Genomic DNA, 16,783 nt, shown 5'->3' with positions numbered 1-16,783 from the left:
GCTGCGAAGCAAATTCAATTCTCAAGTAATTAATCGATTAAAATCTATTATTGGTTTTTTCCTGGATCGTCCGGATGGATTCATCGATCCGCCACTTTATTCCGAGAAATGTGGGATTCGTGAATTATCGCAGCCAGACAGTGAACTACGGACTAAGCCAGTAGCGGATTCCATTGACGAGATGCATCGTTCCAGCATAACGGGATCGGAAAGTGCGTTGCAGTCGAAATTCATATATCGAAGTTTCGATGGAAATGCAACGGAGAGTGTTAAAAATTCGTGGAAGAAACGTTATCGCGTCAATGCGACAGCATCAGAGAACAATATCGTGCCACCTTTTTCGTTTGCAAATCGATGATAACGGTTCCAGAAATAGGTACACCGTCTCAGACTGAAAATTCTCCTGGTATCGAGTCAACACTAAGATCTAGAATCGATCTTAGGATCCAACGTAGAAAGCATTGGATAATCTAGTTAGCGTCTATCGAGCACCGCTAACTATGCATCAGGTGAATTCGCGAGCGAAAACGACGAGAAAATATTAAGTAGCTGAGAGGAGATTGCTCAGAGAAAGGAAGCGTGTTCGCCTGTTGTACTTTGATCTAAGCTGGCCAACGCGCAGAACGTACAATTTTATTGTTCACGGAGATCTCTCGAACAACATCGAACTTTGTTTGGGGTCCAGAGTCGGTTGTCTTTAATCGTGGCGATTAATTTCCTGGAAAATTCCTGCCATCCGCTCCAGCGTTAACAACCGGACCTATCAATTTAAAACATATTTAGTTTTTAATAATTATTAATTCGTACTCGATGATTTTATACTCTAAGCTAGTTTACATTAAAAAAAAAAATCGGTTTAAGCAACTGGCCCGATTAAAGTCAAATTGTGTCAAACTGGTCCAAATCGAAGCTTCCAATAGAACTCATGTTCAGTTGAGTCGATGCAAAAATTAGTTAGCCCTGCAAGTGCACACTGGGGTCCCTCGTGATCCCAGTGAAATGTTCCGTACATTGATTTGCAGTGCTGTGTCGCAAAATAATTGCAATCATTCCATTTCTTCAATTTTAATGATTTCAAAGATTTTTAATGCTTTAGACTCGAAATCGGTTATTCCTACTGTACATTGTCGCAATTTATTCGTGTCTGGTCCAAGGTGACGTTCCCCGGCGAGTTTATCAGCGTTTACCATTTTTCATCACCCCGCGCATTTAATTAAAATCGTCATTTAATGAGGCTCGGCGCGAATGCGTCGCAGACGTTGAAATATAACATTAAAAATCTCGTGAAACCACTGGCGACGATAAAAGAATCATGCCCGACGAGTTTTTCCCCTAAGGAGATAACACTTTGGCTTTTCAAAATGTCCACCAGCCTCCTTCTAATCATTTTCTAGTCTTTAATAAAAAGATGTTGATATTCTTTAACAAATCTCGAATGTGTAAAATGATATTGCAACCGTCGAGTGTACACACACTTTTTACTCATAAATGTAGACAGCTGTACACATTTGTCTTATCATGTTCTTTTACTAATTAAAATTTCGTTCGATGAGTCGAAGAAGCACATTTCTGAAATCGCCGAGGACAAACTTTTTGTTATTATTTTCTTTTCGTAATCATAGTCGCATATTTTTCTGAACTCACTGGTTCTCGAAATCATTGGCCATGTTATCGCTTATTTTTTGCTGTATGAAATTTCGGGTAAGCTCATAGACTTATTTTGAGAGCACGTGCCTTAGCAAAGGTGTCAAATGTTATCGTGATAGCCAGCAGCTTCTTGGAAAGAAGACAATGATCGAAAACTTGTGTATCATCGTGTATAATTGTAAGCAACCACCTGACCCCATTGAATCTTACAAAAGTTGGAACTGTGGACCTTGTCGTGTCAATGATCATGTCAGCAGATTGAAGTTAATCTTCGTCAGCTCTCGCGGTATATCGATTCGTCATTTCTACAATTATTGCGAGTGAATTGGCGAGGCAAATAAATTCTACTCTCGTCTGTGTTACACTTTGCTTCTGGTCCCAATGGCCGCCATTTTGGAGCGAGACTCGCGCTGTTGCATGATCTTCATACTACATAATTAAATAAAATAAAATTGGACAACAACTTTTGCTTCCCTCCTCTGGAAAGTCGGTTTACATAAAGTTCTGCAAGCTAATAATAATTCTTGCTACGTCAAGATGAAAATTACACCTTTCAGAGATAATTGAGACTACGGACGCCATTTTCAAATGAAATTCAATGCAACTTTCCCTTGCTCAAATTTCCCTTAAAAATTGCAATCTTCTTTTTTCCTCTCAGAGTAAGAAATTTCACTAGACAATAATGGCGATAGTCCGCCATTTGCGAGTCTAATATTTCGCGAGGCATACCGCTGGCAATAAGTTTAACGTCCAGAGTGTTGCAACAATTGTCCCCCGACAAAAACATTTATACGTTTCCATTCGCGGAGGAAAAGAAAATATGGAAGATGTAACGGGGCAGAGGGCCATCGGTTTCCGGTTTCAGCCGGTTACTAAAAATCGTTAGCGTCTCGGCTGCCGTCGAGATTCTTCCGTTTCTTTTCTTCGTTTTCGAATCATCGATAGTGCCGACCCGATGTTTGGAAGTTTCGCCAATACACTCCGTGTACATTTGCGATGTGTATTTGCGGGGCACGCACACAATTAACCGGAAAGTTGCGCGTGCTTTGACGTATCTGGAGGCTCGGCTGTGTGGCCGACGATATGGTTATCGTTATTGATTGCATAATGCGGTAGGCACGGCCACGAGCTTTCTATATGTCAACAACGATTTCATAAGCCAAAGTTATTCCAGTCAACACCACTACTTTGTTGGCTTTGGAGTCCTCTTGGTCCCATCTTTTTTGTCCTGCATATTCCTCTTCGGTATGAGCCAATTTATTTTGCAGGGGCTGTTCAAATGCTTTCTTTCTTTTCGATTCTAAAAGAATGCAAATAACGTAAATATAGAGTTGGAAATGTTATTGATATTTACTTAACCCTTAACGCTCCGACTTTTAATTGTGAATATACCGCCAACTCCAACTTATTCTCATCATACTTCGACTTGCAAGTTTTTAAGTGTCGGATTTTAAATGCTACAATGACGTGTAAACAATAATGTTAAAGTCATTCAAAACAATCTTTATTCATCTCAGAAGTAATATAATTTTGATTACAATATTTATATTAATCGGTCGCACATCGGTGGTGCCTGAGAGGCACACTTGGAGCGTTAAGGGTTAAAACAAAATCGATGTTAATTGTTAACCTCGAACCTGTATTTAGCCTCCTGAATACTCGATTATTTGTATCTCTCATATTTCAATCCTGCGATTATCCTGTGGGACTACTTGGAATTTCTGGCGAGTCTATTACAGCTAGACTTTCGATTGTCAGAGAGTTGCTTCACATATTCCTGATTAGAGAACCCCCGCGACGCCTCGGCGAAATACTCAAGAGACGTTTATCTATGGCCTTTAACCCTGAATCCTCATAATAAATAGCAGCATTATCGTTGCTTTTGCTATTCGATTTTCCTGTGCTCGTTAAAACGATTTCAGCTCTCTATTGTTTGTCTACCGTATCGAATTATTTTATTAAGAAATCGTGACGACACGTCTGGCGATTCTCTCGCCTCGTTAATGTCCAATTTTACAAGGAACTTTTTGCATTCCCTACTCATGGACCAGAGCTATGTAATAAAGCTATATTGGACCCGTTATGGTACCGTCTTGGACTGCCGAAAGACATTTTTGTGGACACCGGTGCGCACCAATGATCTACGACTGCGCAGCGTCATGAATCAACGGCTATCACTAACAACTATAATCAGAGGTGCGCTGCCAAAAATTATCAGTCCCTCGCGAGCTGCCGGGGACGGCAGACCTCCTTCGAATGAGTCTTTCCTTGAAGGAAACTCATGTAGGTCGCCGGTGGACCCAGGTGGACTCTGGAGGACCTATCTAGGTCACCGATGGATCCTGGTGGACTCTGGTTAGCCCTCGAGATCGTCGACAGATCTTGATAAACTCTAGAGGTTCTATGTAGGCCTCCGGTGAGTCCCAGTGGACTCTCAAGGACCTATGCAGGTCGGCGATGGATCCTGGTGGACCCTGGATGACCTACGTCTCAGATGGACCCTGGTGGACCCTGGAAGACCTATGTCTCAGATGGACCCTGGTGGACCCTGGCAGATGTACTTTGTCCTTTTCTTGCCTACATTCCCAGCCCTGCTTAGATCCTCCCTTCCCACAATGCCCTCAACTGCATCCCTTTCTTAGATCCTTTCCTACCCATGACTTCCCTTCCTCAGATCCCCCCACGCTTCTCATCCCTAAATTCCCGCTTACCCTTCCATCATTATATCCCCTTCTCCCTTTTCCTTTCCTAGATCTCTTTCCCTCCTTCCCGAAATCACCTGTCTACACCTGTCCTTACCTTTAAGGTCTAGATTTAGATCTTCTCCCCCTTTCCTCTACGCATGCAGGTGAATCGGAACCCCATTGGTCTGTGTCCCCCTTGTGGCGCAAGCATGAACGAATTCGGAATTCACCGGAGCGGATTCGGCATCCTCCGCCACCTATCGAAGCCAGAATGAAGTTGATTCTCGCATGACAAGATGGCCGCGCGTTCGGCCGGTACATCGGTTTGATTTTACGTGTTCCGCGGTACGTATCAGCTGTTCGGGTGACAGTTTGCCAGCCGTGAGCAGTGCGTCGAGGCTTATTGTTTGGGAAGCAATATGGCTATCTGGTGACTAGTAACAGTGCGATACGTAGACAAAGGGGCAACGCAGTTCTCATGGTAGTTGGAGACGCGTTGTGCGTGCCGTTCTACCTTGTCTAAGTAAAAACCAGCCCACGGGGAAGTTCGTAGAATGTTGGAGCTGGAGGTGGTGCCCGAGAGATCCCTCGGCTGCGAGCAGTGGGAATTTATTTTAGGCAAGTGACGAAATCACTCATAATGTATCGCGGCCTATCCCGTATTACGCGTAATTTTCAAACGTGTCAATCTCGATCCGAATCGATCCGCGACAGACGAACGGATCAATGGGAAGGATCGCGGGGCTCCGGGGGCCGTAGTGCGTCTTATTGATGCTGCTGTGATACAAGCGAGCCCGCACACTCACACACCCCGTAATATCGGCTCTATTTGTAAACACCTCCGCTTGACAATCGTATGCGCGTAAACAAAGAAAATGGAGCCCATCCGCGGATAAATATTTTGTTGCCACATTATGTAATTGTTGACAGCCGTTCGCCACTTTGTTCAGCGTTCTCTGGGGCTGGGAATCCATTCTTGGACTGACAATTTATCAGAAATAGACGCTCGGCTGTGCCATCCGCTGAAAAATACAGAACTGTCCGCCGGGAGTCGTTTAGTTACGTCGGGCCGTTTATTTATGCGCATTTAGTATGAAATAATGCATAACCGGGTTGAAATTAATTTGTTGCTGCATATATACACACATACATACACCGCATTTCCAATGGGATGATTGGTTGTCTTTCTAGGTATGCATTTTTCCCAGTCTGTGTCAATAATACAATCCCAAGTGGGCATTATAAGAGGAGTACAAGTACTTTATAGCGATAGTGTAAGTAAAATAAATTTAAATTCGTTTTTGAGAAAATGTCTTCGCAGGGTTTCACCATTTTTGTTTTCTCTATGTTGGTGGTTGTTCAATCGACATCTGATTTGCAGAATCCTTTAGACGTAGACTTAGTGATAAATTTACCTCACGACGGCGTTCGGCTTATATTCGACCCAGTGGTGCAAAGGCTCAAGATAATTGAAATTTATAATATGAAATTAGTGAAACTTAAGTACTGCGGTCTACCATTCAACTCACCAGAGGTATTGCCATCTATCGAACAGATCGAGCATTCGTTTGGGGCTACACATCCTGGTGTTTACGATAGCGATAAACAGGTACAGCGTTTTGGTTCTATCAACAACTCTCGACGAATACAAGACAATTATTTAACAATTTGTGTTCTGTTCCATAGGTGTTTGTTTTGAACTTCCGAGGACTGTCATTTTACTTCCCCATCGACTCAAAGTTTCAACCCGGGTATGCTCACGGACTTGGGTCATTACAATTTCCAAACGGGACTTCCCCTCTTGTCGCAAAGACAGCTATCTATGTTGGTAACATGGCCGCTGGGAGTGGAAGCGACGAGCACAACCTAAAGACACCTCCACCTCCCCTACCGCTTGTAATTATTGTTTGTTAGTGTTTGTAGTTTAAGACATACATTAGCGAAGACAGCATTAACACTGTACATCTGTTCTTTGGCAGGTCTGCTATCATAATAATCTGTATTTAGAGAAAGCAGACGTTATGCGAGATAAGACTCGTACTCGAGGTCTTAGACTGCATCTCTTCACAGAAGGTAGCTCTGTCACCAGGGTATTACTAGAGCCGAAGAAACACTGCTTAACCAAAGAGGTACTAGTTTACAATTTAACTACGTCACATTCCAAGACCTTCCTCAGATTACCTACCAGGGACTCGAACGCATTTATAAACCGCATGAAACAAACTTTTTATGTTCTTTCGAAAAGGAGACAGTGCAGTTGCGAAGGGTTGATTTTATGGATTAAATGAGCAGTGAAAAAAATACTGTGCGTTTTCAGGTGTTGTTCGGCGATACCTGTGAAGATGTGTTGAGCGCTTTGGGCGCACCTTCACGTGTGTTCTTCAAGGCAGAGGACAAAATGCGGATTCACAGTCCTCATGCGCACAAACGCGATAAAATTAGGCGATCCGATTTCTTCTACAATTATTTTACCTTAGGATTGGTAAGCTTCTTAAGAAACGTCTTACGATATGAAATTAATACTGTTCACATTATGAATGGACTACGGATTTTCAAACTAAAAATAGTCTACATCAATTGCAAGAAATTGGAATCTAGTAGAAATTTCTTTCTTTCTTTAATAACTTCAAAAAGCTAACAATAATACAATGTCACTCTTAAATTCTTTCAAATTGCATGTAACCGTTTCTACTGTAAATGCACAAAATCCGCAGTCTAATTATGACATACAATTTTATCTAACGTCATGTATCATTCGCAGGACGTTTTGTTTGATGCCAAAACCCAATGTGTTAAGAAGTTTGTGTTACACACAAACTATCCTGGACACTATAATTTTAATATGTATCATCGCTGCGAATTCTCGTTATCGCTGCCTCCAGAAAATAATTCCACTGAGTCGGGAAAGCTTATTGATGTTTCCCTATCTCCAGTTACGGTGAGACATGGACTCTATTTTATGTCTACCCTCTCGTCACTCAGGCTATTTTTTCATTCGAGATAAATGATAGAACGTTATCGGTGCTGACTCCGCGCGTTCGCAACACAGTTGCAACATCCGTAGGTTGCATGTCGTAGGAGATAAACCGTCGTGACTTTTGAGATACAAAAGAAGTATTAATTGGTCTTTATTCTTCAGATCACTGCCTATACTAAATGGGATAGAATAAGCGAGCAGTTGAAGGCCAGTGCGAGACCTGTGGTCCTGAATCGAGCGTCTTCGACGAACACGACAAATCCGTTCGGATGCACGTTTTGTTATGGTATTCGCGACGCGATCGTCGAGGTCATGGCGAATCAGCACATCGCAAGCGTAACTTTGTACAGGGCGGCGTGACCTTGAACATTCGCGCGACATGGTGCATTATTGAGCGCTCTGTGAAGAGCTGACGGAAGAAATGGCGTTGGAATGATGTGAAACATAAAAAAACCCGAAAAGAAATATGTAAGGGAATAGGCAGGTTTTAAAGTTGGCAATCGCATTATAACAGTTACTCCGAAAGGCTGCGTGGTCCCGGAGGGAAGTGATAAGAGCGACGCGGTGTCAGATAGCAGACGCAGTTCTTTTTAACAGTAACCGTTTAACGTTAAACGCATGTACGAGGACGTTAGGGAAATCAGTTAACGTTTTTTCGATTGCCAGGAGAGAAAGGTGACGCAGCGTGAGGCTCAGAAACCAGACGATATCATTTTGAATATCACGTATTGTTGCTTATAATATTTTACATTCTTCCTTGGATGCGTCCATCGGGGAAATAAACGAGCGAAAAAAAGGAAAAAAAAATCGTGTGGAAAGAAAAAAAAAAGCAAAAAGAACATCAACTAAGGGGTACAAGTGTCTGCAATATTCGATAATATCATATTTAATATACTGTTTTTATCTTTTGGTTATAAGTTTTAAATATAGCTGAGAATAAAAAAAGATGTGGTTTTGTGTGAGCGATCAATAATTGTAACGATTTGAGCTCGATAGATTGAAAAGAACAAAAAAAAAAAAGAAAAAAATAAAAACAAAGGAAAAGGGGATGTAGTTCCAGAGGATAATAAGAATTTTGATAGTTGATGAATCTACAGTGATTATAACAACAATAACGATTCAATAATCGTAAAACAAATGTAATAATGTGCTTAGTGCAAGTGCGAAAAAGAAGATGTGCGAGTTTCTTGAATGAAAATTTTGTAACGCATGCTGCAGTTAACAGGCGAGAAAACAAAAATGAATGGTACAACCGGAAACTAAATATCGTTCGGGTGTGAGAACCGTGTTCTGGCACCCACCCGGACAGTCTGTACAGAATTGTACGTAACAATGTGAATTATAGTATTCTGAATATACTATACGTTAATTTCTTAACATAGCAATGACTTCTCTTTTAAAAAAAGAAGTACCAATACGACGCAGATTATATATGCTGAGCGAAAAAGCGTATGTTTCTCTGTGCGAGGGGAATTAAAACAGATGGCCTGTTTTTTTACGCTCCTATCTATTGTACACTCTTGAACATTGTGATACGACAGATTTTAAGATTCGAGAAAAAAAAAACATAGATTACATTGACTACTTGTTTGCATTAACACAACACACATACAACAGAATAAGAAGAAGAAAAAACCGAAAAAAAAATACGAAAGGAGATAATAATTTAGTTGATAATATACTTTTTCTTATATTTCTCTCTGTGCAGTTAGGTAAATATTGCGGTATGAATGTATAACGCAGAGCTCGGTTAGACCCGTTAGTGTTTTTTAGTATTTAAATGTAACAATGGATTCCTCTGTAAAACCGCCGCGACGCAGCGACTAACGGAAAGTTCGTTTTTCGTTTCTTTCTTCTACGAATTTCGATTCACTTGGATGTTAAATTGCACAATCGTCTAAATGACCCTATCTCCGAGTTGTTTCCCAGTAAACTGTATAGGGTAACGCGAAACAGAGCTATGTTTTATGTATCGTGTAAATCCTCGATATAGTTGATATAATCTACAGTGATTATAAGATCATCTGTAACGAATAATAATCGTGAAATATAATAACGAAGACCATTATATGGACACACGTGAAATATTGTACGATATGTATAATTACTTTGATTAACACTTTTAACCGCACAGACTCGCGAACATGCTTTTTGTCTTATTCTCACGTTGACCTTAGGGAAGTATCGGGACGTTTGTGTATACCGAACGGTTGTAAAAACTCTATTTTCCGAATCTATCTGCGCCTTTCATTGAATCTTTATTCGAAATTCGAAGACGAATTGATCTCATTACGCCTGCCTCCGAATGGGAAACGAGGGAAAATACTAGAGGTGTGCGAGAACCCGGAAGTGGGTAGTCGGTGGTTGGGGCGGGTTGGGGCATCGGGTCCTCGAAAATTTCAGGATTCTCGGAAATTTTCGGGATTATTCCTGAGAATATTCGGGATTCCCAATAAAATTCTTGGGAATTTTCTTCACCCCGATCCAGAATAAAATTCTCAACCCGCCCCGGCCCAATGTTTTCTGGATCCCGCACACCTCTAGAAAATACGAAAAAAGTGTTAATCGACGCATAATTGTTAGGTTATAGACAATTCGAGAGACGCGGACAGCGCTCGTTCAGCCAGGAAATCGCGGCTGTCCTTGTTTCTCGGGTTCTATTTCGAATACCTCCTGTTTTGTCAACGCTACGTCGAGCTATTTTTGCGTGGAAATCAACTTCGAGTGAGTATATAGACCGTCGAATTTTTACGCGTGTCATGCTAAATGGGGGGAAAAAAATTTTAAAAACTCGTTAAATCAACGAAACGTATGGAAATTACGTTCTCTATATACTTACTTCGAGCGATCACTCCCAGAGAAGTCTCTCTATTTACTTTATACGAGAAGAAGAAAATCATTTTGTATCGAATGGACTATAAAAATCGTGTAAAACCATTTTTCTATTGAATCATTTTTCTCTTTCGCGGATATCTGACTTCGACAATCCTTCGATGTACGTATTACTTTCGAAAAAACCGTTCTGCTGACCAATCGAGAGCGATCGATTGTGACAATGTTCGTTCCGGTCGTGTTCCGAACGCAATAAAACAGCTAATTTTTTGTTCATCGTTTACCTGTTTTATTTCCTTTTGCGTGGAGTGCGAAAACCGTCGAGTGAATAGTTTGGACAGTTTTTCTGTGATTCCGAACTTCGAGGTTGTTTGTATCTGTTCATCTTGATCGCGTTCAATCGGTCTCCTTGTGTCATGGTGCGGGAACTCTGCGATTCTCTTTCCGAATCATCTGTTCCTCTAATATTCCTGAGCCTCCCTGCGATTAAATGGTAATCATAAATCATTTCATAAGCCGGAACTTGAAACATTAAGACTTATTATAACTGTTGTCTTTTTTAATCTCTTTGCACTTCATACAACCTAACCAAATTCGGCAAAGTAGACATATCGTTTGAATTATTCGAGGAGAATCGTTTGGTTACTCGGATTAGCATTCATTTTGTACATAATTCGTTGATATATGAATCAGAAAATCATTGGCATAAAACAACAATTATTATGTTCGCGGGTTTAGACAGTCTCCTATTCAAACGATTGCTTCCAGAAAGAGGTGCGTGCGCATCTAACAAGGTGCGCACGCATCTGTATTAAATGCGCGCGCGTCTGTACACTCGAAAACCCGCGGCAACAGATTCAAAACTTGCTGCGCGCGCAGTCAACGATAGATCGATCGATATTTGGCGCGCAAGTAAGAATTTTCAAATCTTTTACATGTACAACTGCGGCAATTTCGAAAAATGAGCCACGAAATTTATTCTAAATTAAGCAGTTGGACTATATTATCTTCATATATTAGTCTTCTGCGAGTAAATAATTAAAAATTGTTATTATTGCGGAGACTTACCTAGAATTCGAGTGAATTTCGTCTTGTTCGATTTTTCGATCGGTGTATTGTACTCGTTTGACTCTGAAATATTTGAAAAATTATTTTTTACTCTCGAGGAAATCATACTTGACATTACAAAAATCTTTTGAACATGTTGCATAGATATGAACAGAGATTGTTCACCTGGGCTTGCAATCGGGGATGATTCACGTGCATTTCTTTCCATTTTGTCTAGCATTGAATATATTCCTCGTTTATGATGTTGGTTACTAAAGTGTTTTAGTCTGCAAAAGAAAGAAAAAAATACAAAATAGGTATTTGTACGATAAATGAGAGTAATAATTGTTATTTAATATTGCAAATGTTTCGTTTGGCTACCTGTACTGTTCGCCAGCGTGCAGCAAATTTTTCTCCACGTTCTCCAGCCACGTTTGCTGATGTCCGATAACAGAACCGGGTCGGCAAATCCTTATCCAAGCAATAGCTTCTCTCGCCGTCATTTTGTAATGTTTTATCAAGTAAGCCGCAATTAGGGAACCCGTTCTGCCCAGGCCGGCCTACGATACCGGCATATAAACAGCAAAATAAATCTAGGGGGACACGAAAACACTTTTTAAAAATGGAACTTCGCCGATTACTTTGCAATGGACTGCTATCGGGCCGGTGGTATTTTCGCTGAGCGAAAGAAATTGGTGTAGAACCCTCTTCGGTGGAACAGTACCGTCCGGCATGAACATGTCGTAATGGGAAATGCCCGCCGTGGTGAATCTGTACAAAGACAAATTCGAATTACATAAACAAATAAATTGTTCACAGAGTATTCAAAAACAGGATAAAAATATTGACATACCTCGACGCGTCGTACACTTTCTTGTTTAATCTAACCACAGAGGTGACGCCATTTTTTAAGAAATAATTGATGTAACATTCAGGAGGGTGATACGGTGTTCCCGGTTCGGTGCTGGGGCCCACAAACGCCAGAAATTTTTGCGGCACCATCCAATTTAGATTTCCGTTCCTCATGTCCTCGTATTTTTCGTATTCGACAAGGTCGAAGTCGTCGAAACGAAAAAATCCAAACGAAGCTGCCTTTTGGAGCGCGTTTAAACAATCTATCGGGAAATGAATATTTAAAAAATATTTCGAAATATTTACTCGAGTTCGTGTTTCTTACCTAGTATGTGGATGTGGTAAATCGAGGACCCCATGGAAGCGTCTTGAAAAGGCGTAATCGGCAAATCGCTCCCCATGAAAAGAGTATTATAAGCTTCCTTGGGGCTTTTGTTTAAGTACAACACAGCATACGAAGCTGCCAAATAAGCAGCGTTTGCTCTTTTGTCTTCTCTTTGCACAGTATAGTGCACAATCTGTTTATGCTTGTTCTCCGGGCTCTGTAGCTTCTTGTTCACGCTGCTGCAATATCTGTTAACAATTTGTTACAAAAAAAAAAAAAAAAATAAACATACAACATAACATAAATTTTTTTTTGTTTACTATTAAAATTGCAATTTCAAATGTTGCTGCAGCGAACATCACAGTAATTTTGTTACAAAATTGCTGGATAATTTTGGGGAACACCAAGCCACAGAGATAAAATTTTGCAAACAATTGAGATTCGACTCACTTATAAAGGCAAGCGATATTCAGCGGTCCGAAGTCATTGTAGAAGTTATTATAAATCAGTTCGTCGTCGACAGTGAAACAGTGAATGTGCGCGGAGCTCCTCGCATATTTTCGCCCATTGGCCAGCGTGGCGAAATAAAATCGATCCTTTATGTATTCGCAGATGTGGGTAAGGTCCGGGTGCTTGTAAACCGTAGTGACATCTAAGGAATAAACAAAATGAGACTATGGTAAAATTATTACAAACCTCGAACATGGTGGTACCTTCGACGTCGACGAGTCTGTTGTCATAAATGTTGCGATAATTTCTCAAGAATCTTGAGCTCTTCGGACCGTACATCGTGGAGCGATCGAGCGGAGTGGAAGAGGAAAAATATTTTCCAAAAATATTCGTGCTCCACGATCTAGACATCGATCATGTTTCGATAGGCAAATACCCAGTTGCTATTGCTAAAATTTTCTGGCTTCCGGCAGTCGATCGTATCCGAATCATATCTTGAACATAAATTCAATTAAAGTCGATTTAATCCATTATCGAATCATTCTCGATTGGTTTTCATATACTTTTCTCGTCGTCACAGACATCTGATTTCTCGGAGATAATTATTGTGCATCGAGTGCATGATTCGCTGGTGCTAGATTGCGGAAGCGAAATATTTTGTAAGTAATTTTGTAAACAATCATTTTTAGCGGTGAGTTGGGTTAAATTGACGAAAGGATTTTATGAAGATTTCGATGGTATGGGGCAGGGTTGTTCTCACTTACCCTTTGAAATTTTCATTTTATAACCAAGAGAAATTCGTCTTCAAATTTACTGCAATTTACCATACCAAATTAATCATTTCGACAAATCAGTTTGACCAAAAGATGTTTGCCTGGACTTCGCGCTTCTCAGATTTTTCTCGCACGGGTACCAATTGCATTCAATCCAAAGAAAAACAGCCAATTTCTCTATACTATCGCGTGCAACTTCGCATTTGTAAATTATACTGCATACATGAACATTGGACGTAATATCGTTATATTTAGTAATCAAGTTTTCCATTCTTTCATTTCAGATCTGCAACGGGAACTGAAGACTGGAGAAAATTGTCACACCTCTTCAAAAACTGAGTCTTGCAAACTGAAAATTTCTAGGTATGTTCTTCAAGGTGTCGTTAACGTATAACAAAAATTAAAAAATTCCAGCTTCAACCGATTGGTTTCCAAAAATTCCGAAAGGTGGAAACCCAGTCGAAATCAGGGTTTGCATATCGGAAAAAACAGGATTCTGTAAAGAATTGTTGTACCTTTCCAAAAAATGATTCTTTCGTGCTAAAACTTTTTAGATATACTCTTCAAGGTATCGTTTGAATATAATAAAAATTACAAAATTCTAGCTTCAACCGATCGGTTCGGAAAAATTGCTGTGGCCAACCTGTACGAAATCGGGGTTTGCTTCTCCAAAAAAGTGACGACTCTGTAAGAAACCCGCCGCCTCTTCTTAAAAAGTGACTCTTTCGATCTGAGAATTTTTGTGCATGCTCTCGGAACATATTCTAAACCTAGCAAAAATTTTAAAAAATGTGTCTCCACACGTTCAGTTATAAAAAATTCGCGAGGTAAACGAAGAAACGAAGCTGAACTTGCCGATCGCATGCGACGTCCCTGTTTCCGGGGGGAGACCGGGGAAGATTTCGAAATCGGCGGATCGATCGGTGGCCGGTCTCGGTGCCGCGTTCCACGGTTTCCGGTGTTCGGGCTCGATTTTCCACGGAGCTGCACGCATCGGTAGCGTCGCGTTGTGTCGTTTTCCTGGCGGATAGGCGGTGCTCCCCATCGAAATCGGGTGGTCTGCGCGACGCGACGCGGATGCGTTCCTTATCCAGGTTGCATAAACGTGCAGAGGAGAGACCGGCCTCCTCTGGTACAATTTGTACCGGGAAGTACTTGAACATGCAACGTGTAGAACCACGGCCCGGCCAGGGGAGAGACCGACTTAGCCGCGGTGCGTGGACATCGTTGCCCGTGGCCCGATCGGTATTTACGATTCAAGAGAAATCTCTCTCCCGGGACAGGAGGCGGCACAGTCCATCCGTCTGTGCATCCATTCCTGCGTCCGTCAATCCGTTATAATTTCTCCGTTAATAGAATCCGAGATTTCGTAGCGACTCGTGCGACGCATTCGAAAACCGAGTCGCCCGTTCTCCCTCTCTCTCTCTCTTTCTCTCTTGTCTCATCCTCCCCCGTTCCCCCTTTCTCCCCACTAGAATCATTCTTTCTCTGCCCTCTGCGCACCTCTTTTCCTCTGGTACGCACGCGTTTCCACTTCCTCGTCATCTCTCTTCTCATCCTGACTTTTCGCCGATTTTTCCTACTTTCTCGAGGGGTGTCCCTCGTTGCGTACAATTTCTACATTAATTTATTTCATTTATTTACATTTTCAGGTGAATTCGATCGTCCTACGATACATTTCTTGTGCCGCCTAAGTGTTCATCTTCCCTCGGAGGACTACATATGTCGAAGACGAACTGCTTTCGGGGAAAAAGTTTCTCCGTCGCGCGAGCCGATATTTCGCGAATCGGAGCAAGGTCGCAGTCAGAGGCGAAGAAAGAAGGCAAAGTACACTTTCCGTGGAATGCCAGCCGTGTAATCGAGGCCTGCTAATTACGCTTCCAGCCGGTATCGCTCGCGGAGATCTATTTTAAGCGCGCTCGTATCTCGGGTAACGTTACCGCTCGGACGAGAGCCCCGATGAATCCCGATTCTTTTCTTTTTCCTCCGTCCCCTGTCACCCCTCCGGGGTGGGGGAGAGAAATATAGTTTTGCCGGTTTCGAGCCGAGTCGATCGATCGTCGAAACGGGCGAGGCATCTTTATGAACCCTACCGGCGGCATTGTGCGTGGGTGGGACCGCCGAATATGGTGGCCGCCTTCGCTTCCAAGATGAACGCAGCCGACTGGCTGTGGCTCTGCTGCGCGAATAAGGACGTGACGTAGTTATATCCTCGCTTATAAGGAAAACGGATTTGCTGTTAATAGTCAATATGCATTAGAGAGACAATGAGCGGATCTTCATGCCGCACACGACGACCAGACCGCAGAACGGAGGATGTTGGTGGCCGCGATTCGGCCTCCAAACGGACACCTTCTTCGTGGATTTAACGACCAAACACTCATCGTCAGGTACACCGACTATACCCAGGGATTTCCTCTGATCCATTGTCTGTCGATTCCTGGCAAACTGTACATGCCTCTCATCCGTTCCTGGTATTCCTAATCCGTGAGTCGTTCACAGGTTAAATCGATTCACTTTGTTCCTATAAAGTGAACTAGTTAGGCGAAAGAAGAGCGAAATGTAGACATGGTGTCAGTGCGCTTCGATGCTGGAAAGAGCGCACGTAATTTATAGAAGAATTGCTGGACTGCGGTTCTTTGTGCAAAATTGCATCTGTTGGAAGAAGAAGCCAAAAATTAGCAATTTCAGAGATGCAAAGACTACATCTCTGTGCTTTCGCACCCAAGGAAGATCGATTTTTCGGGCCAGTCACACTAGAGTAGCCCGTCAATAAACCGAATACCGGAAACATAGAAATAGTTGCATAAGAGAGACCAGCGGTCTTCCGCAGCTGGATGATTACAGGTGAGCGGGGTGGGCTGAAAGGGGGTCGGGTGAGGGCTGAGCTCGGGAGACAGCGAACTGTGAAGGATCGACGATCCATCCAGTGGCTCCAGTCCCGGGAACAGAAATTGTTACGTGCCCGGTCCGGTCGTCGTGATCCGAATGCTCATGCGTATCGGTCGCGGTCATCCAGCGACCAGAGGAGAGACACCGGGAGAGGAGAATTTCCGTGGCGTGGAACGTCAGGCCAGAAGAGAAGCTTTCTTCTTGTACTCGGCCAGCAAACTCTTGCCGAGACCTCCTCCTGCTGTCGTGTGGGTGCACACGCTCTCTAGATGCAGCGGCTGCTCAAATTATTCGAGTCGGACCA

General features: G+C 42.2%; 2 protein-coding genes across 2 annotated transcripts; one reads left to right on the top strand and one right to left on the bottom strand.

Annotated features, from left to right (window-relative positions):
* Positions 1–4,659: 4,659 nt before the first annotated feature.
* LOC143360009 (PHAF1 protein CG7083) lies at positions 4,660–10,246 on the top strand. Its single transcript, XM_076798498.1, has 8 exons — positions 4,660–4,949; positions 5,523–5,605; positions 5,713–5,940; positions 6,018–6,227; positions 6,311–6,460; positions 6,649–6,813; positions 7,093–7,269; positions 7,471–10,246. The coding sequence occupies exons 1-8, from the start codon at positions 4,886–4,888 to the stop codon at positions 7,666–7,668; spliced, it is 1,275 nt and encodes a 424-aa protein (XP_076654613.1). The 5' UTR covers positions 4,660–4,885; the 3' UTR covers positions 7,669–10,246.
* Positions 10,247–10,258: 12 nt separating this feature from the next.
* LOC143359474 (dual specificity protein phosphatase CDC14C) lies at positions 10,259–13,153 on the bottom strand. Its single transcript, XM_076797413.1, is given in 10 exon segments — positions 10,259–10,401; positions 10,501–10,620; positions 11,209–11,271; positions 11,317–11,474; positions 11,569–11,747; positions 11,829–11,958; positions 12,041–12,302; positions 12,365–12,639; positions 12,815–13,016; positions 13,078–13,153. Coding segments are annotated over 10 exon segments (1,608 nt in total).
* Between the last annotated feature and the right edge of the window lie 3,630 nt (positions 13,154–16,783).

This window comes from Halictus rubicundus, chromosome 12, assembly GCF_050948215.1.
Source record: "Halictus rubicundus isolate RS-2024b chromosome 12, iyHalRubi1_principal, whole genome shotgun sequence".
Classification (NCBI taxonomy): Eukaryota; Metazoa; Arthropoda; class Insecta; order Hymenoptera; family Halictidae; genus Halictus; species Halictus rubicundus.
This window is presented reverse-complemented; position numbering and strand designations above follow the sequence as displayed.

Excerpts from the sequence above, each read along its gene's own strand:
- LOC143360009 (XM_076798498.1), top strand. The coding sequence starts at position 4,886 with ATGTTGGAGCTGGAGGTGGTGCCCGAGAGATCCCTCGGCTGCGAGCAG. Across the intron at positions 5,941-6,017 it reads TTTACGATAGCGATAAACAG|GTGTTTGTTTTGAACTTCCG; the intron begins GTACAGCGTTTT and ends TCTGTTCCATAG. Across the intron at positions 6,228-6,310 it reads CTCCACCTCCCCTACCGCTT|GTCTGCTATCATAATAATCT; the intron begins GTAATTATTGTT and ends GTTCTTTGGCAG.